Here is a 23,238-nt window from a genome sequence, read left to right as displayed (position 1 = left end):
ACTCGCTGAGGACTAGTGCTGAAGTGAAGCTTCTCTTGAGTAAAGTGAAAGCTATATTTGCCTTGGGTACAAGAGAATGGGGATGTAGAGAAGGTGAGTTTCATTAGCGGCACAGCCACGACTGTAATCCCTTGATGAATCTTTGGTAGAAGTTTGCAAAGCCAAGAAACCACTGGGAAGTGGATTTAACCATTCTCCTACTGCCTCATTTTTTTTCAGGATTTATCTTCACCTGCTCGCTCAAGGATGTAACCCAGGAAGGAGACTGAGCATAGCAAAACTTGTCATCCAACAACTGCTGGAGCCCTTGCTTTATGAAGTGGATGCGTTTCTCCAAGTTCCACAAGAAGATCAGTGTGTCATCTAGATAAACAAACACTGAGTGGTTGAGGAAGTTGCAGTGAATGTCATTTACCAGAGCCTCAAAAACAGCAAGGGTGTTGGTGAAATCAAAGGTTTCCACTCATCACTTTTTTTAATCCGGACAAGATAGTGAGCAGTCCTGAGGTCCAGTTTGGTAAAGATGGCGTGTCATGAATATACCTATCCATAGCAACCTTCTCAGGATGTGACAAGTTGTAAAAACAACTGACAGGTAGAAAAGGTGAGGAACTAAATCGATGGGGCAGTTATAGGAGTGATGTGGGGGCAAGAAAAAAGCATGTTGTTTACTGAAGCTTTGTGGAGGTCATTATAAATACAGACAAACAGTGCCTTCTGTGGGACATGTCAAATAGCAAATTGAACTACAACTGGCCACTTTGCCAGCTGACCAGTTGATGTGAGGATATATGTCTTTGTAAAGAGGCTTACCGAGGACCATGGTAGCAGAAGAGGATGGGATAACATGGAACTGAATGACTTTGCGGTGGTTAACAGAGACCAAAGGGTGAAACGGCTTAGTATGATAAGTGACACTCGCAGAGTTTATGAGGGTCGTGTCCAGAAAATTTGATCAGTTCCAGAATCTTTCATAGCAAGCAAATATGGGGTTTGTGTTTAACATCAAGCTTGGCATCCAACTGCATATGTGTGCGAGGGAACAAAGTAACTGTCAACTGACTCAACAGAACCCCCACTGCCACTGGTGACTGTTCTCTTTTATCCAGAGGGGACAAGAAGCCAGTAAGTGACCACAGCAGATGCAGACTCCATCTTTAACCCTCTGAAGACATTCGGCTGGAGAGAGATCTTGCTAAGATGAGATCTGGTGACTGCAAAGGCGGTAACATAAGATTCACATTATTTCCATTCTCATTAAACCATTCAGTGACCCCTCTAATAAAAGGAGAAGTGTCATCCTGGAAGAGACCACTCCCATCAGGATAGAAATGCTTTATCATTGGTTAAAGGTGACAAGTCCTGACAAGTGGTCCCTACCTGTGCCAGCAAAATGCCCCCCAAAGCATCTACATCCAGTATGTTTCTCCATTAATTTATTCAGGTTTTTTTTGTCAAATTTGTCATCCATCTGTATGTCCATAACATGGTTGCACTGTTTATCTAGCTAACTAATTTGAAGGTCACTGAGGATTACAATTAAATAACTTCTGTAGGAATTTACAGTTATTTATTGTATGTACAGTGTGGAAACAATTTTTTGAGTTTGATCCGAAGGGGGGTTTCAGAGTGAAGTAATCAGTGAGATGCAGGCAAGGGGTAGAAAATATTTTTTTTTTGTGCCAGGAATCACAAAGTAATGGATGGAAAATGTCAATTATCCCAAGAGGGAAACCTCTCGTTAGCGCAGAGTGCATAATTAGCCATTACCTCCAGCTCTCTGGTCAAAGTCATGGATTTTATATGGTGCATATGGTGGTTTTTTCCTTTCTCTTCTTCTTCTTCTTCTTCTACTTCTTCTTCTTTTTTTCTTTTTTTTTACAATTGACTGTTGATTGTTGTTTGTGTATTTTTTGTTGTGGTTGTGTTGTGATGCTTTGCCAACATTGTTCTTGGAGCTTACATGCCAATAAAGCACTTTGAATTGAGTTGACAATGGGTGAGAAAGAAAGGTCCATTTTGAGGTAAGACAGCTCACACTATTACAGCTGTTTACTGAATTGTGCAGACATTTGTCAGGTACTGTGATCAATGCTTTGATGATCAGTCTGACATGCCTTAGAGTTTCAATGTGCGACTTGGTGACAGCAGTAGAAACTGATGGCTTTGGATGGGAAATGTATCATGTTGCTGTGCTTATACTTGTCCAGACTGAAAAAATCAAACAGGTGTGCAGTCTCTTTTCATGATCTCTTGTGCTTTTGTACACTGCAGGAATCAGTTTTTGCACTAATGCAATACATTTAGCATATAGCTTACCTAGTGTCTGGTAGGCAGCCGGATTCTCATGCTTGGTGTTACAAATATTATACACAGAACAAATGTGACCATGTTCAAATTTGTGCAACATTGAAATAGTTGGTATTTAATAAGCTAATGTTGAATTTTCATTCAAAAAGCTAACATGCATTGCTTTTAACCATAAGTGACACCATTAAGAGGATAGGGTTAGCTTAATCTCTATTAACATATATCTGCATATGTATTATTGGTATTATGTATTTGTAGTACGAGTAGTATTGACCAATCAAGTTTGAGTGGGCTTTTTTTTGCCTGCAGTTAAACAGTCTGTGTGGTGAGTAAAAGAGATAGAACTCAGTGGCCGAAATGCCATCTTAGAACCTATTGGCTATTGTCTGACAATGATTAAGCTTTTAATTAGCTTTTGTCTTATTATCTGCGTTCATATGCAGACATTTGATTTTAGAAATTAGTCAAAATGTTGTCTGGGCTTGTCTCAGGTTATTAATCAAACCTTAAACAATGACTACTGCATTTGTGTGTTTGACAGCTGACCAAATGAAATTTTGATATCTGATACCTCCACATGTGTCAATTACAGTAGCCTATATGTTAAGCTATGACTTGCACCAAAGCTGACATCAATCAATTAAATATTTCATTTTTGAACATGTCAAAAAATGTATAATTTAGATAAAGGAGAATTTGAAACATACTGCCAGATCTGTCTCACTACACCTGTTAACCTGCACTGCTCACTAATAAAGTGCTTTGGCTGAACCTAATTGCCGACCCCTGCTGTACACCTGCTGCATATTTTTACACTAGACTGACTTTTAAACTTCTTCTGATGATGATGATGATAAATGAAGATCCTGAACAGGTGGAATATGGAGCCACTTGACGAACAGAAAAGCACAGGTCCTGATACACAAGAGGAGGATGTAACCGTCATCAAGTAGCTTGGAACTGATGCTCGGCTGAGATAAGGCTGAAGAAGAAGGATGTGAGGGAAAATGTATGGAGATCTGGGAGCTGCTGAATGAGTTCAGTTTAATTGTAATTCTGCTCTGTTTGCGTGTGCACACTATCATGAACACTTCATCACCCGCACCAATACCCCCAATACGTGTGTGTATATTCACGTACACACAAACAGGCAAACACATACACAAACACACACACACACTAACATTCACACGCAGATACACAATCCTCGCTGAAGACAAACATTCACAGTGCACATGTAGGCTACAGCAACACACAATTATACAGTCCTCACCAACTACACACAGAAACACACACTCTCACACACACACACACACACACATACATACACAGATTCAATAAAGGACACACACCCTCTTCCACAGCATACACTCTCTCTCACACACACACATAGACACACATACAGACACAGACACACACACACACACACACACACACACACACACCGCATTCATTTCCCTTTCATTCAGCACAGGCACATATTGTGCTGCTGTAACACACACACACACACACACACACACACACACACACACACACACACACTGCAGAGCTTGCTCCTAGCTCTCCCCGCACACACACCCCTCCCCCTCTATCTCTGTCAAACACACACACACACACACACACACACACACACACACTCACATTATACACAAGCACACAGAGACACACACCACACAGTCACACACAAGCACACACACACACACACACACCACACAGTCACACACAAGCACACACAGTCACACACACACACACACACACACACACACACACACACACAGTCACACACACATACACACGCACACAGTCACACAAACACACACAAGTACACGCGCATTCCCTCCTACGCAGGCGTTCTCTCACACACACACACACACACACACACACACACACACACACACATGCATTGCCTCTCTTTCCTTTCACACACACACATCTCCCTTGTACACCCCTCCCCCACTCTCTCTAACACACACACACACGTAGGCTACATGTCCTCTCTCTCTCTCTCTCCCTTGCTTGCTCATTCACTCTCTCACACACACACACACACACACACACACACACACACACACACACACACACACACACACACACACACACACATTCCCTCTATTGCTCTGCTTCTCTCACTCACTCACTCACTCACTCACTCACTCACTCACTCGGAAACACACACAGGAACACACACGCCTGCGCAAACATTCACAGACGTGCACACAGACACACAGACACACAGACACACACACACACACACACACACACACACACACATTCTGTCTCCTGCTTGCTCTTTCTCCCCTCCCTCTCTCTGTCTCCCTCTGTCTGTCTGTCGGTCTGTCTGTCTGTCTCTCTCTCGCACACACACATTCACACACACACACACACATTTTCCTGCCCTCTCTCCCCTTCTCTTTTTTCATCTCTGTCTCTCTCAGACACACACATACACCCACATGCACACGAATGCGCAAGCACACACAGACACACAAACACACACCCATTTTCTCTCTCAGTCACACACACGCATATTTTCTCTCTTGCTCGCTGCACACACTCTCTCCCTCTTTCCCTCTCTCTCTCTCTCTCTCTCTCTCTCTCACACACACACACACACATATGCACGCACACACACACGCACAGACACACACACCTCCCCCCTCTTCCACAGGCATCCTGGCTGCCACTCCTTCCCTAACAACCACACACACAAACTAAAAGATGCACACACACACATGCACATAAACACATATAAACAAACACGTGCAAAAACACACACACACGCAGACACACACCCTTTTAAACACACACCCCACCTCTTTTGCTCAAACACACATCCTGTCTTTTCTTACAGTTGAACATAAACACACACACACACACACACACACACACACACACACACACAATCTCACTTTTAATGGTCAAACTCAAAATGTAAAATAACACATTTTTCTCACATTAATTTTTTTTTGCACCAAAAAAAAAGACATCCAATCTTTCAAACACTCGACTCATCACCAACAGTTGTGAGCCAATCTGTTTTTAAGTCTCACAGATACAAGAGACAACGCAGATTATAGCCAAGATCAATTTATTTCAACCCACTAAGAAATCCAATTAATAATAAATATGTTTTTTACACCGTACCAAAGTTTCCAACAAACATTAAAGGAGCTCCATACCATAATCAGAGCATTAAATAGCATCAAACAACTATTTGCTACATAAAGATGTACTGAAGTGATGGCACCCTGAGCAGAACATGAAGTCCCATTGCCTCAGTGTGTGTTATAATTCAAGCTTCTCTGTTTTTTGTTGTGATAGATGGTCCAGTCGCACCTGCATGTAAGTGCATGTTAGTCCTTGTGTATGTTTCCCACTGACTAGATAATTATCATTGCTCTATACTGCACTTATATGGTGGTTACCACTGCTAATAGTGGTAACCAGGTTAACACTGAAAGATCTGTCTGCACTTTTGCCATTGTTACCACTGCTCTCACTATTAGCAATGTTAGCTTCTAGCTTCTACCTCAGCCACCTCCATGTTGAGAGCTGTGTGCACATAACCTCTGAATCATAGATACACTCTGAATATCAATTAGAGCTCCTTTAAAGACTGCAAATTAGTTTGATTTCATATTCATAATCACCAATAAACCAACCAATAAAGCACGGCCCTTTAACAGCTTATTGTTTTTTTTAAAAAAGTGTCCTGGTTGCCATATTACCCAAAATGAAACTGCTCATTATGTTATTTTAGGCTTCTTTTAGACACAGAACAATATGTAGTGTTAAATGCTCTGCCCTGCCAATTTCACATTGGTGTTATGCTTGAGAAGGGGCCTGAATTGTTTACAATGTAACACCTACGTAACATTTTCTTCTTCATGGCTCAAGTTTGAAGAAACACATTTAGACATCACAGTGTTCATACATTTGACATTGAGTTCATGATATTCATCATGTGACATTTGAGTAGAAACCAAACATGAGAGAGTATTAATGAGGGGAGTGCTGTGATTTGATGACGGAAGACACGTTGAGGCAGTAGATATGACTTTGCGGTAGCCAATGTTGGTCCAAAGTTGATATTAAAGAAATGTTTCTCAACACTGATAACAAGAAAACAAAAGTTAAGCAACATGTTGCAACTGTCTCTCATCTTGAACAATATCCCTAATTTATGATGAGATTAAGCCATCAATTAATCATTTTGCAGAATATTGACAACTCGATTCATTTTTGTGCCCAATTGCTTAGGTAATTTTTCAACATAAATGCCAAAATTTTACACATTTTAGCTTCTAACCCTGCTAACCTCATGTTTGTGGGGCCCGTGTGGGTAGTAAATTGACTGAAAAACTGACCCTATATTGGATTATTAATTGGTTCCATATTGGCCCCATGCCACTTCCCCACTTATGTGCGTTTACCCAGATAACATACCCATTTTGGGCCCATACCCCTTGGTAGCAGGTAGCCCTAGCATAACCCTAATTGCTGCCTTACTACATTTTTACTTTTGCCTCCCAGATGCCAACTACCAGTCAAGCGTTGCTCTATCCATATAAATCCTGTCATGTATGAACACAGTCATGAAAGTTCACAAAAAGCGGAGGCCTCCCGTGTGTTTTAAGGCCAGAACATCAGAACTAAAACAGATAGATAAACCCAGTAATGTAACAGATTCAATGTCTAAAAGGGGATTTAATTGAAAAGCTCAAGAGAGGATGGTTTTCATTCCAAATGGCAGATTTAATTAGAGAAACCAAGGAGAATTTTGGAGTTCAACAATGTAGGGAAATACAAAACAAATCTCTCAGCCCAAAGATTATATCTGGCTTTGGTGTCTCGTCTCCTGTGTCAACATTTTATCAAGGGCCAAAAGTCTATCCACCAAGACAACACAGTTAAAGCTACATTTGCAGGGCAGGGATTATTGCTGCTTGACCAAAAAGATAAAAAGATAAACATAAAACTTTTTTTTTATAAGTACATCCAAATATTTGGTTGACCATCAGGGAGAAAAGGAGGTTCATCATATATTCTTTATGACAAAGCTGTTATCATGCAGTGTTTACAATGTGAAAATCCCACCACTGTTGACAAATCTGAGTGTGGCAGTTTCCTACAGTATGACTGCTGCTTATAGACAGATGTGATTGGAACCTAATCCTCTCTTTGTGCTTTGAACCATTTGTCTACAGCGTGCTCTCTCCACCACAGGTCAAAAGGGAGGTCCAACGGTGGTGTTATAAACTACACTCATAAAAAAGAGATACACACAGTTGAAGTGTAAGAGTTCTTTGGAAAAATAATCAATCCACAGCACATGCACAAACATAATATTTTGTTGGCCAGGAATGTAACCACAGTGCTGTACTTCTTGCAAGAGGGCAGACTAAAAATGGCGGCCTTGTTTAGGTCAGTCCATGACTGACAGATGACATGTGTGGCAAAAACAGAAGAACGGAGGGGCTACTATATGAAGCCATTCAAACCTGTAACTACTCAGTTGCCCTATAAATCTAAAGCTAGGCTAGGCTCTGAGGCTGCATTAACACCAACAATATTACTCGGTCAAAGATATGCAGCCTCATCCATTTCAGTGAGACCAACACATTGGTCCAGCAGTCTCAGTCTGGTGAAATACTTTGTCTAAAATACAGCGTAATTCTTTTTACCATATGTTGAGACAGAGGATAAAATAATTCACAACATGTTTGATTTCCATGGTAAAATGTTGCCATATTTCATATTTCATCTCCTGTAAAACCTGTAGCAACATACTTTTTGGTCAAATTTGGCCCAACTTCTCTGGTTTTTGACCATTTCTGTTCCCACATGATCTTATAGAAACAAGTGAACTGATAAACTGTGAACACCACATGTGTTTATATTGTGTTTGGCACCAAAACAAATTGGTTAGGCTAAGAAAAAGATTGATTTTTATAAAAAACAATAACTACGTTTGTTGCGTACTGGATCTAAGCTCATCGTACAGTGGCTTATGAACATCAAGTTATGTAACATAACTGTGTAAAGGATGTAAGTACGTTAAGTTAAAAGAAACCTGCCTTGACTTTTAGTTTCACACCGTACATGAACAGTGGTCTCTCACGTGAAAGTATGGTGTTTGTGTTTCCTGTTTCATTTTTAAATCTCCTGTAACACCTGTAGCAACACACTTGCACTTTTTAAATTAACCTTTTGGTCAGATTTTTGGTCCAATGTGATCTCACAAAAAAAGTGAAATGACCATGGTTTCTGAACACCACATTATGTGGTGGTGGCACTTATTATGTTGAAGTTACATAGTGGCAGTACAGTTGGGTTTAGGCACCCAAACTACCGGGTTAGGTTTAGAAAAAGATTGTTTTTGATCAAAATAACTACATTCGTTACATGCAAGTCCGTCATGTAACTACATAAAGGACATTTGTGCATTAAGGTAAAAGAAGTCAACGTTGACTTTCAGTTTCACCGGGACACTAACAGAACTCTCCTGCGAGAAAGTCTGGTCCCGTCTTGTCTGGCCAACACCTTTTCCCTACCTGGAGTTTCTCACTTTTTATACTACCTACAGGGCCGTAACATTAACCACAGATGTGACGTCAGAAGTGACGTGTCCATCCCGTTAAAGGATCTTAAGTGAATTTCAGTTGGCACTGTTTCCATGTGACGTAATACATAATTTCAATACAATATGTGTCACCACCATGTAAGACCGTGTTAAAAGGTCCTGGTCATTTCATGTATTTCTGTGAGATCACGTTGGACAAGGAATGGTCGAAGAATACAGAAGTTAGGCCAAATTCGACCAGAAAGTTGAAGGAAATAGCAAGGATGTTGCTAGAGGTGTTACATGACATGAAATGTGAACCAGGAAGTCCGATTTGAAAAATACATCCATGAGTCTAAAGGCTTATTCGACACAAAAAAATATTATCTCTCCATAATTGGAAGATAAATAGAAGAATTAAGATGTTCTTCTTATATAGCATTCCACCAAAACTGGGACATTGAAATAGATGAGGCTGTACAGTATATCTTGCGTATTTTTGGTCCGAACGCAGCTTCAGAGCCTCTGCATTGGCTTGATGGGGAACTTCAGTAGTTAGATTGTGGTCATCTGATGTATTTCTGTGAGACAAGGTTGTCCTGGTCCAGAGCCAACCAGACTCAGAACAGAGCTGGAAAATCCTTTTGGAAAAAAAGTTATTTTTTTTAAGATTAATCTGCTGTGTAGTCCAGCAGATAGCTCACCATCAGAGCAGTGCATAAGGGAAGATAATACATCCCAAATCCATACGCTGAAAAGCAAATGCAATTCATGTAACATGGTATTCACAGTGAATCACATTGAAAGTGCTGCATGCCAAAGCATTGTTAGATATTTTGTGCTGTATGATATATTTTCGTTCTACATTTAGTGCACAGCAGTTCTTATTTTCTTCAGGTTTGCACACTATTGCCTTCCAGTAACAACATTCATTTTTCTAAATCATGAAAAGAGTATGGAGTACCCTGTATCTCTCAAATCTCACACACTTCCAGTGCACCTACCAACAGTTTATTGACCTACAAATACTAGGCCTAAATACAGCATGTGACATGGCACATATAAACTAAATAAAATCTCCAATCCTTGAATTAAACAGTGACATAAGTGGAACTGTAAAGGGCCAGACACGCCAAACTGCCATCAAAGAACTAGTGGTGACAAAAGTGAGATGTTACATTGTCTCACGCTGTGTCTCCACCAAAAAGTTTCACATGAACACACTGACTAGAAGACTAGAACCTATAGCTTACCAGCATGTACGTTCTGTGCCTGCGTGAGAGGAAACAACTCTCCATACCAGCAGATGGCAGTCATCTATGTTAGTCACCCAAAAATGGAAACTGGAAGATCGTCTTGATGCTAGTTAACCAGTTAGCACATTAACAACACAATCCAATGGTAAAAGTACAAACCTTTTTTACCATGTGCCAGAAAACAACAACACAAACCAACAAGAAACATTTCTGCCAAAGAGCTCAATGGCTAAAGAAAAAGAATCTTACCTTATATAACTTTGTTTAAATCTCATGCCCTCTTGACTTTAGCTCTTACTTCACTTTCCTTGAATCAACATGCTGTATCTGCTGGAAAAAAAGCCAACAAGGGGTGATGAGGGCCAACAATGCGGGAAACACCGCAACGACTACAGCGACAGACGCTCACTGACGCTCACCGACAACCAAACACTGACCGACCGCCAAATGTTGGCTTGGTGTGTCAGGGCCTTCATATGAGCTCCTGATATACATTTTCTTTCAACATGCACCTCTCTGCTGCTTCATCCTCCACGTGATCATGGATCTTATTGGTTGTCTAGACTTTTAAATGTCAGCTTCAATCCAATTTACAGTCTCTTCTCTTTTTCTTACTCCGAAGGTTCATGCATCATCGAAGACAGTCTGAGTCTATGACTAATGCAAATTTAATTGGTTATCACAGCCCAAGTTAGACTGACAGGGTTACATGTTGAGGGCTATTTTTGATTAATTTTTCTCTTATCACAATTAAACCAATCTACTACAAGTGACCTTTTCAGCTATAAGTTGATTATTGCAGATGCAATTCAAGCTGCAGCTGCCCAATGGATAGATAATCGGTTGTTTGACAGAACAAAAATGTTAACAAACACTTTTGTTTTTGCTAGGTAAAGATCTAAGACTTTTTTATGCACTCAACAAATTTTCTTACAAATTTTGGTCACAAACTTTAAAATCCATGTTAGTAAGAGCTTGTCCTTTTCCAACATAATTTATCCCCATAACAGGTCTAGCATTTCAAGATACTGATTAAACAGCATCACACCACTCTAAAATGTGCAATGTCCACCAGAGCTATTGTTCATGAACTGATTGCTCATTTCACTCCCATTAACCATCTCCAATGTAATTTCCCTTAATTTGGCAGTACATCCAACTGGTCTCAAAATCATGATGAGAAACTTCTCTCAGGTCAAGACCCTCGTGAGGGTGATGAGCATGCAGATGAACTTCCCTGAGACACTTTGGAAAGAAAGCCTTCTCAGCTGGTGGCTGCTCTCAGACAATCTCGCAGGTTAAAACACTAGATGTGGAGGTACTAAGCTGGTGCTCCTGCATGGAGTCTAGTGGTTGTGAAGTTGGTTGGATGTACTGCCAAAATAATGGAAACAATATTGGAGATGTCTTATGAAAGTGAAATAAAAATTGAGTTCAGAGGGCAACAACTCTGGTGACATTCCTGCAGCCTGCACATTTGTGGCATTGTGTTGTCTTCAAACTGAACATTTTAGAGTGTCCTTATATTGTGACAATGCCAAGGTACACCTGTGTAATATTGATGCTGTTTAATCCGCATCTTGATATGTCACACCTGTCAGGTTGAGGGATTATCTTGAAATGAGAAGTGCTCTCTAACATGGATTTTAAGAAATTTGTGACCAATATTTTATCTATCTGTATATATACACAGTATATATATATAGAGAGAGAGAGACAGAGAGAGAGAGAGAGAGAGAGAAAGTGCATCAAAAATGTCTTAGATCTTAAACTTATACCTGTAAAAAAAATGGGATAAAAAACAAAAGTTCTGCATTTAAAACTTGGTTCTATGTACATTTTTACATTTCTCTAAATTAATGGGAAAAAAATGCATCTTTTTTCTGTTATTTTAAACAATTAAAATCAGAATCACAAACATAAGAAAGTAGACCGAGATTGTCACGAAAATATTCTTTCATCACTTAAGTCTACAGACTTCCACTATTTACATTGGATTTCCACTCCACTCCCTGCTTATGTGTCCATTTGCATGCCCAGCATTTTGGACTACTGATGTTGCAGTTGCAGCATATTTGCTACTTCCTGAACCCTGTCACATGATGCCATTGCTAATAAAGTGCCCTAAAAACATAACAAAACCAAAAAAAGAATAAAGGAAGATTGGTCATAAGCGCGACTGAGGAAAGTCAAGAAAGAAAGAAAGAAGAAGTACATCTATGTAAACACCAGAGGGTGCTGTTACATATATTGTTCCTCTGCTTCAGACACTTTCCATCCCCAGGTAATAACACACGTGGAATGATTTACAGCCACCATATTCAAAACTACACAAGTCAGAGCTACAGAGTGGTGATGGCATGAATTTAAATGTTCTCATTTTCATCTGAATGTGCCCCTTGCCGCTTCCTCCTGGCAGTATATCTTAAATAACAACTTCAGCGGTGTTAAAGGAATGCATGCATGAGGGAAACCGCACTGTGAGATGTTGATGTAAGCAGGTGAACAAACATTTGTGTGCATTTTGAATTGCAGTTAATAATGTTATGTTTCCTCAACCCCAAAATGTGAAAGAAAGAAATAGAAGTGTATCTTCACTCTTTTAAGGTAAACAATAAATATAAAGTTGTGTTAGACTCTATCATACTTAAAATAAACTTGTTTCAAGAAATAATAAACATGGTTAATCTCTTGTTCCCTCTCTGTCTAAGGCCTCTGTTCATGGAAAGAGGGCTTCATGCCCCGAACATAACCCAGCACTTTCTCATCTCTCTGTCTTGCTCTCGGCTGGCTATTTTCACTCATCTTTCTCTTTCACACCTTCTATGTTTGCCTCTTTCTTTGGCCCCCCATCTGAACACCTTGCTTCATCTTCTGATTCTTTCACTCACCTCTTTCTGTCTCTCCCTAACCTCTTTTCTCTGTCATTAGTCCTTGTCGCCCACACACATTCCTCACGCCTCTGTCTCATCTCCGAGCGCTCCTCGTGCTCCTGACTCTCGCGGTCCTCACTCGCTCCTTGTCCGTCACCGTGGGCAGGGCTTGCAACGTGGTGACAGCTGTCTTGGTCCAGTAGTCCACCTCTCTGAAGACCCGATACACCCAAAGCTTCAGCTCAAACAGGATGCTGGGACTGTCTAACTGCCAATAAGAAAGGGGGAAGATCACCTTAAATATCTCTCCAGCACTTTCACCTAGGCTTGGGCAGTATGTAATATTTCATACCTTCCCGAAAATTTCACCCAGGTATACAGTATATGACATATAAGTATGCGCCACTACAGTGAATGCACTACTTACTTTCAGCTTTTCAGATAAATAAATACAAAAGTAATAGTCTTGTGCTGCTTTCAGACACCTTTCACAAGTATGTAACCTTCGAACTCTGAGCAAACTGGTGCGATTTCTTTTAAAAATGGGAAAAAAGGCAATAACCAATGTTCCACAAATAGCAAGAAATTAGTAGATTGAGAAAATGATTTTAAAATTATTAGAGAAAAATGTCTAGGGAAAAAAAGCATTGGGAAAACTATATTCATAATGATCATAATTACAGATAAAATTATGATACAAAATTATCATAATTTCCAAGCACTTTTTTCATGTCATTCCTTTGTTTTTTTAAAAGACTTTTTTAAAACGAATTTTAAGGTAGTTTTTTTCTGTCTTTCAATTTTTCACAATTCTTTTTGCCAATTTTCAGATAATTCCTTCTTTTGTTGCTTATTGCCTTCTTCCAGTTTGAAAGAAATCAAACCTATTTGCTCAGGTTTCAAGGGGTTAAACAGCGAAATACAACTGTACACCTTTTAGCTGATGAGAATTAATTGCCTTGTTAACTCATTACAAAGAAAAACTTCATTCAAACTTGACAGAAACATAATCAAACTCACCCAAACCGTCTTGGTTACTCCTGCTAGTAATCTAGTTAGTAAATCCACTGTTCACCTGCTCCAATTTGGTCAGAATAAATCCTTAATTCATCAAGTTAGATGTAAAAAACATGCCATTATTTCCCACTGCCTCTCTCTGCTGTTGCTGGCTGCTGGCTGTTTTCAGTCCTGTAACTTCTCCCTCCACCACTAAGTGTTACACCAGCAGACACCTGAGACTAAACTCTGAAGTGGTGCATGCTGTGCTCTACATACAATTACTTTAATAGAAAGAGGAGTGCATGTATTTATGACGGTATTGAAAAACATACATTCAGGATTTCTTGGTGTACTGTAATATTGTGATACCACCCAAACCTACTTTCACCATCGTAACACCTCTGCTGACATAGACACCTACCTCTAATCCCTCCGAGCTAGGAGTCAGAACTGCTGTGCCGTCAGCAGTTTTGAGGAGTTCTCCAGTGGTTATCAAGAGAAGCGACAGCCTGTCCTTCACCATCTTCCTCTGAGTCTCATAATCCCCCTTCTTCCCGCCGCCTAGCTCCTCTTCCTCTTTGGCGATGGCTCGCTCCAGCAAACTACGGCACTGTAGCAGAGCAGAGTGGAGACGCCAGAGCTTGTCCCTGGTGTCCAGCTGGGAGGAAGGAGGAGGCACGGACACCAGGCGACCGTCGGTCACCGTCACATCTGCGATGAAACTCTCCCTGTTTTTCTTTAGGGGGAAAGACAGAAAACAAAGAGGGTGAAAATAAAGAACAAAAGTGAGATTCGGGAAAACATTAAAACAAAAAAAAGTAAAAAGAGGAGGGGTTGGAAAGTGATGTACACAAGTGGAAGATTGAAGAATGCTTTCTTTCAAGTACTAACTACTCTGACGTCACTTCTGACAGATATTTGGCACTATATTCGAGATCATTGTTATGAGACAACAGGGCTTTTCTCCTAATGCAAAAGGAATTTGTTCAGGCTCATTCAGATCGCCTCAAACAATAAATGACACCCAACACAGAAAAAGGTCCGCCTTTGAAGAGAGGGGATTTGTGTTTGGCCCGACTCCAGGAAGATTTTATTAAGTCAACACGTTGGTTAAAATAAGCAGATTAAATCAACACAGAAGAACCACAGAAACAAAGAGAAAAAAAACATACAATACCATAATGAATGAAAAAAACTGCTGTACAATAACAGGACTTCCTTGTAAAAGTAAACATTGTTGTGGGTGTTGGTGTATGTGTCCTTCTTTTTTTTTAGTATTTTGTGTCCCCTTTCTTAATTCAGACATTTTGCAGATCTGTGAATGAATGCAAACTCATTATGACTTCTTTCTGAGTTGCAAGGTCTATAAATGATCTGCCGATCCAGTCATAGCTGATCAGATCAGATCAGACTGATGGATAAGAGGAGCAGCTGCTGTAGAGGCAATGGAAGCAAACGTTTAGACCAGCAAAATGGATGGTTAAAAGGAAACACACACAGCGGGTGTGTCCTCGGTGTCAGAAGCTGACTAAGGCTTTTGGGGGGGGGGGGTCAGGTTTGTTCGGGCATGGGCTCAGTATTTTATGTGATGTGGCTTCAAATCATTCAAATCAAATCACCCATTAAGAACTCAAGCTGCATACTACTGTTCGAGACCAACAAACAACAAAAGCAACAGGGATTTTGCTGTTCTTCCAGTGGCTTTTTGGCCACCAAACATAGGTGTTTTTTTTACCAGTCTCTTGCTGGTTTTCCAGCATAGAAAGTGTGACAAAAAGTAATTGTTTTTTACTGAGCCATCACTGCATTTCATGCTGGGATAGTGCAGGGAAAAGGGCTTTTTTCAAGAGACATCGCTGTAATTCCAGGTGAGACTGTGCCCCCCAAACCAGGCATTTTGAGGCAAAATATGATCTTTTCCTAATCATAACCATCACAACCAACCATTTTTGTGCCTAAACCTAACCATATGTAACGATTGCACTGTTGAAACATAAAGTTTCAATGTTAAGTTTCAACATATTTGATACACAATAATGTACAAATGTGATGTATCCATGTTTGTCAGAAATTTACAATGCCAACATTTTATTTTGGTGTTTTGTGATTGGGTTGAGTTGCTAGTATAGGCAAATGTTTTTGTATCTCAGGACAGGCTAGCTGTTTCCCTCTGTTTCCAGTCTTTAATTCTACAATTCTACAATTCTACAATTTCATTTAGCAGACGCTTTTATCCAAAGCGACGTACAACACAAGCAAGAATTTAGACTTAGAATTTAGGAAAAAACCCTTAGTAAGTGCAAAAAGTGCTTCAGGTGTGATTGGTCACAGGTATTGCCGTCTAGTGGCAGAAGAAGTGCCGCACAGCCGCCCCCTTTTTTTTTTTTTTTAAAAACCAAGTAATAACCGGTAGCGATCTCAGCATCTGAGATTCAACAATCTCAATCTCAGTATCACTACTTACGATGACAGTCAACATACAACATCACACAACTTTGTCAGTGCTAGATAATCATTAGGTGCTGGGTTTTGGACCTTCTGACTTAATTTACCCCAAAGGGCAAAGCGGAGAAGAGTCAGGTTAAGTGCCTAGGTGTTCTCGGAACAAATTAATTTTCAATTGTCTCTTAAAAGTAGAAAGGGACTCAGCAGAACGCACAGAGTTTGGAAGTTTGTTCCACCATTTGGGAACAACAGAAGAGAAGAGTCTGGCTAGAGATTTAGAGCCGTGCTGGGCTGGAAGCACCAGGCGTCTTTCGCATGCAGAGCGTAGTGGGCGAGAAGGAGAGTAGACCTGCATCAGGGATTCCAGGTAGGCTGGAGCAGTTCTTGTGATTGTTTTGTAAGCCAAGAGAAGTGCTTTGAATTTGATTCTGGCTGCCACTGGAAGCCAGTGAAGAGAAATTAGCAGCGGGGTGACATGTGCTCTTTTGGGCTGGTTGAAGACCAGACGTGCTGCTGCATTCTGGATCATCTGAAGAGGTTTGAATGAGCATGCAGGGAGGCCTGCCAGAAGAGAGTTGCAGTAGTCAATGCGTGAGATCACAAGAGCCTGAACCAGAAGCTGTGTGGCCTGTTGGGTCAGGAAGGGTCTGATCTTCCTGATGTTGTAGAGGGCATAACGGCAAGACCAAGAAACTGAGGCCACATGAACCTTAAAGGTCAGCTGGTCATCAATTATGACACCCAGGTTTCTGGCTGAGTTTGTGGGCACAAGTAAGCTCGAGTCAAGTTGGACACTGATCCGAGGCTGAACAGATGGACAAGCTGGAAAGACCATGAGTTCGGTCTTAGACAGATTTAGCTGAAGGTGGCGTTCCTTCATCCATGTGGAGATATCAGCCAGACACGCTGATATCTGAGCTGAGACCGTTCTGTCATCAGGTGGAAAGGAGAGGAAGAGCTGAGTGTCATCAGCTAAGCTAAGCTAAGGTAACCAGTAGCTAGCAGTGACTTCATATTTAAGCAACCGTACAGACATGAGAGTGGTATTGATCTTCTCATGTAACTGCAGAAATTTGAATAGGCCTATTTCCCAGAACATCAAATTATTCCCTAACATTAAAATGAAGTCCATACTGAATCTTTACCTTTGATAAGCAGCATATAGCAAAGATAGCACCTTTGTAAGTCCTCTCAGAGCCACATTCTGATCTGACATTAAGATCTGTCTCATGATGCTGACGTGCCACTTCACAGGCGTGATTATAGCTGGCATCGGCTTTGGTACATGAGCGAGTTGTGACTCCCAGAGGCCTTCTCGTGACATTGTACTGAGGCGTTAATGTTGAACCCTGCGTGCAAAGCTAGTACCGAAGTGACAGAGTGGCCTAATGTGACCTGTAGCCTACGCTCGGAGATTCTGGCAGGAAGTTGATGTTTATTGCTTAGACTGCAGAGGAAATGTGATTGAGGCAGTTATGGACAACTCAGTGACAATATTCTCCTGGATCACTGTGAATGATGATAAGTGGTAGACTCTGAAAATGATTTAAGAGATATCTAACGGATGTTGCAAATAAGTGTTTTCTCACCCGCTGAATATCAAGGGGAAGGCCCACCTGGAAGAGATAATACTGTGGCTGAAAATATTCAGTCTGTTTTGGATTCATGCACTATAAAAAGAAACAATTTCTTTTGACTAGGGATACACGATATTGAATTTTTTTGCCGATATAAAAAACTCATCTGCCCAATAACCGATAATGATATTGATATATATCCACTTTCTAATTTTAGTGATCATCAAGTAAAAATTATGCATAATCTTGTCATAAAGGCTCACCAGCAGATGGTGACATAAAATATGTTTTTCAATGTATGTAACATTCATTTATTGGGCAAAATAAGAAAAATCTGTGAACTTGTTGCTTGTTACTTTATATATATATATATATATTGGTTTGTCTTATGTGCAGAAATGAGCATGTTGGCAAATTTCAATATTTCATAATAAAGCCAATATCTGCCGATACCGAGACATGCCGATATTATCGCGCATCGCTAGATAAAAAAGTTACCGTCTGGGCTGATTTAAATTTTTAACTTGACTGAATTAGAGAAAACATGTTGAATCATTAAAAAAATTTACTTCAACTTGTCTTTTTTAAATTCAGCAAACCTCAGTTTTTTTGGAATTGTTTTTAAGTTTAAAACACGTGGTTTCTTTTTACAGTGTGTACGATCAATGTGCCAAAAGACTCAGCCAAATCCTATTTCAGAGACAATAGCTCCGAGCCAAGGAGAGAAAACACAGGAGACACAAACATACATAAATTTCTGTATGACAGGCCAAGACATATCTAATCACTTCATGGTGCGTTCCCCGGAATGTTGCGCTATCTCCACAAACTGTGCCTGCAAAGTCAGCAAATACAAAAACTGTGTGAGAGAAGAAAAAAATGAAGCAGGCATGAAGGGTAGAGGAAGAGAAGGGTCAAATTCTGGGAAAGGAGTTGATGGAGTTATATGCCAGGCCGCTCCCTCGCTCCTAGCGAGACACATGAAAGGAGGGATGAGGCAGCGAGCTGGCAGGAAACCAACGAGTTTTAATAACCGGTAGCTCTCACACCTATAGGCAAAAGAGACGCGGGCTTGTGGAGAGGAGATGAAGGCTTCAAGCCCAGGCATCGAGGAGCATGTGCCAGAAAAACGCCCACCTCTGTCATACCAACTGAGTGCACCCCCTACACTCTGCATTCCTACCCCCTGCTGTCCTAGACATCATTTCTTTCACTTACACACACACACACACACACACACACACACACACACAAACACACAAATAGAGGCCTACACACACTTACTCCTTCTTATCTTGTTCTTGCACGCATCCCTTTCATGGTTCTTTGTCCATGTACTTTTTCTTTAGTTATATGCATGCACACACAAAGTTACAGGCAGAAGACACATGACACACACACACACACACACACACACACACACACACACACACACACACAAAATCTATTATTTTTCCATTTAACCTTGGCCTAGTTCTCACTCCTTCTCTTTCTTTCTCTCTCTCTCTCTCTCACACACACACACATGCTCTCTCTCTCTCTCACACACACACACACTCACACACACACACACACACACACACACACACACACGCTCTCTCTCTGTCTCTTTCTGTGTTGTGCTGGCAGGTTGTATCCTGTGGAAACATTCACTTACATAAAGTTCCAGTAAGATGGAGCACTCATACCGGAGCTGCTCCGCTATAGCAGTGGCCCGGGCCACCGAGCTCCTGCTCAGATCCGAGCCGGTCATGGCTCTAGTCCGCCTGGCTGCCATTGGACCTCCTGCTGTCTCTACCGGGAACAACTCAAACACACGCGCACTTGTAGCACAAGAGCGACAAGCCCCCCCTTTATATAGTACCCGCCTCCCTCATCCCGACAACACCGGATTCCCGGTCACGGTTCACTTCACTGCTCCTTCCGTTAATTAGAGCCGGAGCCGCTTGTCGTCTCTTCGGTTTCGGTAAAACGAGTTTCCCAGTTTGTCCGCTCACTGTTTGGGGGTTATGTTACAAAGTCGGCGGCCAACTCTCCGCCCTTTCCCCCGGGAACCTGATGCCAGGCAGGAGGAATTTAACGGGACGAGCGGGGGCGGAGAGCCAGCCGCGGAGGGAGGAGCTCATCAACGTATTCATGAGGAGCTTATCTGATTTACTGGTACTGACAAAAGTAACTAAATCTAACAAGATGTTGCCTGGACTGTTCCCTCTTATGAGAGCACAGCCAAAGACTTTAAAACGACACCGGAAATACCAGAAGAAAGGCCCACTGCAGTACTGGGCTCTTAAAATGTTGAGCTATCTCCGCTTTATTTAACCCTTAAGGACTGATAGGTGCATTAAAGGCACTTTCATTCCTTGTTTTTTTTTTTGTTTTTTTTTTTTTTAAATAGATTTTTGGCTGTGTTTATGCACACGGCATATATTTTGGCAAGATTGTGTATTTTTGTTTAATCTTGGAATTTCCAGCTCTACTCCTACAGTAAGTCTAAATTACACTGTGGGAACTAAATTGTTACATTTAGACTTTCAAATTCAAAAATGCGCCATTGAAACTCAATTCAAACTGCAACTTTTGATCCCACAGCCATCAAAGCATAAAACATGCATTGTAATATTTCTGGGTGTCATTCTGGGCTTTTGCCTTGGAATTTGTTATTTTCACTATTTTCCACCTGTCATTTTTATTTATACCAGATTTGGAAAATGTGGAAAAAGTGGAAAATCATATTAATGTATTATATTTTCTTTTCTAAAGCTTGATTTTGAAAAGTGCATTTTGTGCACAGAGCATTGTGAGTGTATGTAATATTAAAGCTGGCCCTAAAGGTTAAACAGTACTAAAATTCTTAGGGACTGTTAGTTATTTATCAGAGGGGAGGGGGTGGTGCAAAATGAGGGAGGCACTTCCTATCATTTTTTAAGCACAGGTAAGAAAGTTATGTTTTCCTCCATCACCTACCACCCACAATACAACAGCAAACTTGCAGTACTTCCACCTCAGGTTATATTTATAATCTACACATTAACTTATGTATGGACATATCCATGCTCTTTATATTTATACTGTATATCTATACTTTGCTTTGTCTTTTGCTTATGTATACACACACACACACACATATATAAGTAAGTATAGTATATATAAGTCACACGCCAGCCACCCCCTCCCCCCACTCTGATAAATTAAGTACAGTTCCTTGTCAACCCTTTGAAACCCATAAGCAAATTGACTTGTCTCTTTCTGAAAACATAGGACGAAGGCAATTAGCAACGATAAAAGAAATTACCCAAAAATTAGCTTGAAACTGGCAAAATGTATAAGGAAATAACCTAAAAATTAGTTAAAAGAAAAGAAAAAAAGTTTTAAAAAATTGCTTAAAGAAAGAATAATTTGGTAACCTAACTTTAAATATGTAATTATGATCATTATAAATATAGTTTTCCTCTAGTTTTTATCTTTTTTCCTGTGATATTTTCCTAGCTTTTCTTTTTTTTAAAGAATAATGTCATAAATCTACTAATTTTTTGGAATTTGTGAAACATAATAGAGTTGATAATTGCCCTTTTTTAGTGTTTTTGATAGAAATCAAATCAATTTGCTCAGAGTTCAAAGGTTTGTTTTTAATTTTTAAACATAATTTTTCTTATTAATTTAAAAAAAAATCTTTTTCTATAATGTTTTTTGTTTTTTGTGTTTGTGGCCATAAACCCACAGGGGAAGCCGGGAGGGTGGATGTTGGGAGGGTTTGTGGGATTTTTTTTGATGGTTTCTTTTTCTTTTTCCCTGATGCAGATGCTCTAGTGTAACGCACAGTTGTTGTATTACTATGTAAGTATTTATGTAAAAAAATGATTTTAAAAAATTGGGGAAAAAAAGCACTGGACAGGGGCAAGTCTAAACGATTGTGTTTGATAGCACTATTTTTAATGCAGGACTTTTACTTGTAATGGACCTTTTTATAGTGTGGCGCTATAAAACCTGGTAATACTCTAACACACCATCAAAAAAGAACTACCAATACCAAGACTGTTATGTTGGTTTGACCTCTCTAGGTCAATTCTCTTCATCAAAATACATCTCAGTGTAATATCAGAACTGTGCAGTAAACATAAGAGGTCTGCAAAAGGGAGCAGCTCATACAGACATTTTTACTTGCCACAGCAGAGAAGCAACAGGTGTATGGTGGGTTTGTTCCATTTAGACTGCCAGGAAGCTGTGTCAGGGAGCCAGCAGTCACAATGCCAGAGCACTGCCACAGTCATAAATGAAACACAGCCTCTATAAATATGGCTATTAGTTATAACCTGTGTTTGACAAGTTAGCATATCCGTTTGGACAATTTTCCATTTGGAATTTGTCATTTAAACTTGTTTTAAACAAATTATGAATTATAGAGTTTATGAATTCCACTAAGGGACAATACTGATATGCTGCGAGAGAAATGTTTGGAGTCAGTGGACTAATCTGTAAGGTATTCTGAGGACTTTAAACAACCAACCAAACACATACACATAAAGAAAAAACAACTAATACAGAAATGTAATATCTTTTGGAGATGGATATGGTGTCAGATAACAATAAACTAAAGCCAGTTAATAGGTAAAGTGTTACAAAGGTAACTGTCAAAACGTCATATTAACTTGACACACTTTCTTTTAAACCACAGTAGCCAATTCATGTAACAGCCATTTAATGATATTGGAAAATATATGTTATTAAAACACCTTGCAACTTAAGTATAGGAATAAAGAGTATGCTGCAGACTGCCAAGCCATTTGAGACAAATGTGATCTATAATTTGAGAATGTATATTTTAAAGTTGACTTGAATGATTCCATTTACACAGTATGTTAGAGCCATTTTTTGGGTTATGTGTATTTGTGTTTATTTTTTTTTGTTTGTCTGGAAGCCACAGTAGGTGGCGCTCTGCACTGTGTGGGCAGGAATGATTAAATAGACAAGGCGTAATTACTCAGCTGATTGTGCTGCTGAATGAGGAAACAAACAGTTTTTGACCGTCCGTCACGTCACGTCGGGATCGTGGTTGTCGACTTTATTTATGCGTCGTGGCAAATATGTTAGCCCTTTTGTTTGTATGTGCAGTTCAATTATCGGCGCATTGTGTCAAGAGCGTTTATAAATAAATGTGGATGATTACAAGAAGTGTTGGATTCATTGGACCCGGAAGACGACGGACGCGTCAATTATCA

At 40.1% G+C, this 23,238-nt stretch overlaps 1 protein-coding gene across 1 annotated transcript; it reads right to left on the bottom strand.

Annotated features, from left to right (window-relative positions):
* Positions 1-5,381: 5,381 nt before the first annotated feature.
* Positions 5,382-21,527, bottom strand: cntf (ciliary neurotrophic factor). The gene is made up of 3 exons (XM_042484993.2): positions 19,680-21,527; positions 14,422-14,736; positions 5,382-13,269 (listed from the first exon to the last, which is right to left on the bottom strand). The coding sequence occupies exons 1-3, from the start codon at positions 19,797-19,799 to the stop codon at positions 13,096-13,098; spliced, it is 609 nt and encodes a 202-aa protein (XP_042340927.1). The 5' UTR covers positions 19,800-21,527; the 3' UTR covers positions 5,382-13,095.
* Between the last annotated feature and the right edge of the window lie 1,711 nt (positions 21,528-23,238).

This window comes from Plectropomus leopardus, chromosome 3, assembly GCF_026936395.1.
Source record: "Plectropomus leopardus strain MGB_pleo_1.0 chromosome 3, ASM2693639v1, whole genome shotgun sequence".
Lineage (NCBI taxonomy): Eukaryota > Metazoa > Chordata > Actinopteri > Perciformes > Serranidae > Plectropomus > Plectropomus leopardus.
This window is presented reverse-complemented; position numbering and strand designations above follow the sequence as displayed.

Excerpts from the sequence above, each read along its gene's own strand:
- cntf (XM_042484993.2), bottom strand. The coding sequence starts at position 19,799 with ATGGCAGCCAGGCGGACTAGAGCCATGACCGGCTCGGATCTGAGCAGG. Across the intron at positions 14,737-19,679 it reads CCATCTTACTGGAACTTTAT|AAAAACAGGGAGAGTTTCAT; the intron begins GTAAGTGAATGT and ends TTCCCCCTAAAG. Across the intron at positions 13,270-14,421 it reads CTAGCTCGGAGGGATTAGAG|TTAGACAGTCCCAGCATCCT; the intron begins GTAGGTGTCTAT and ends TCTTATTGGCAG.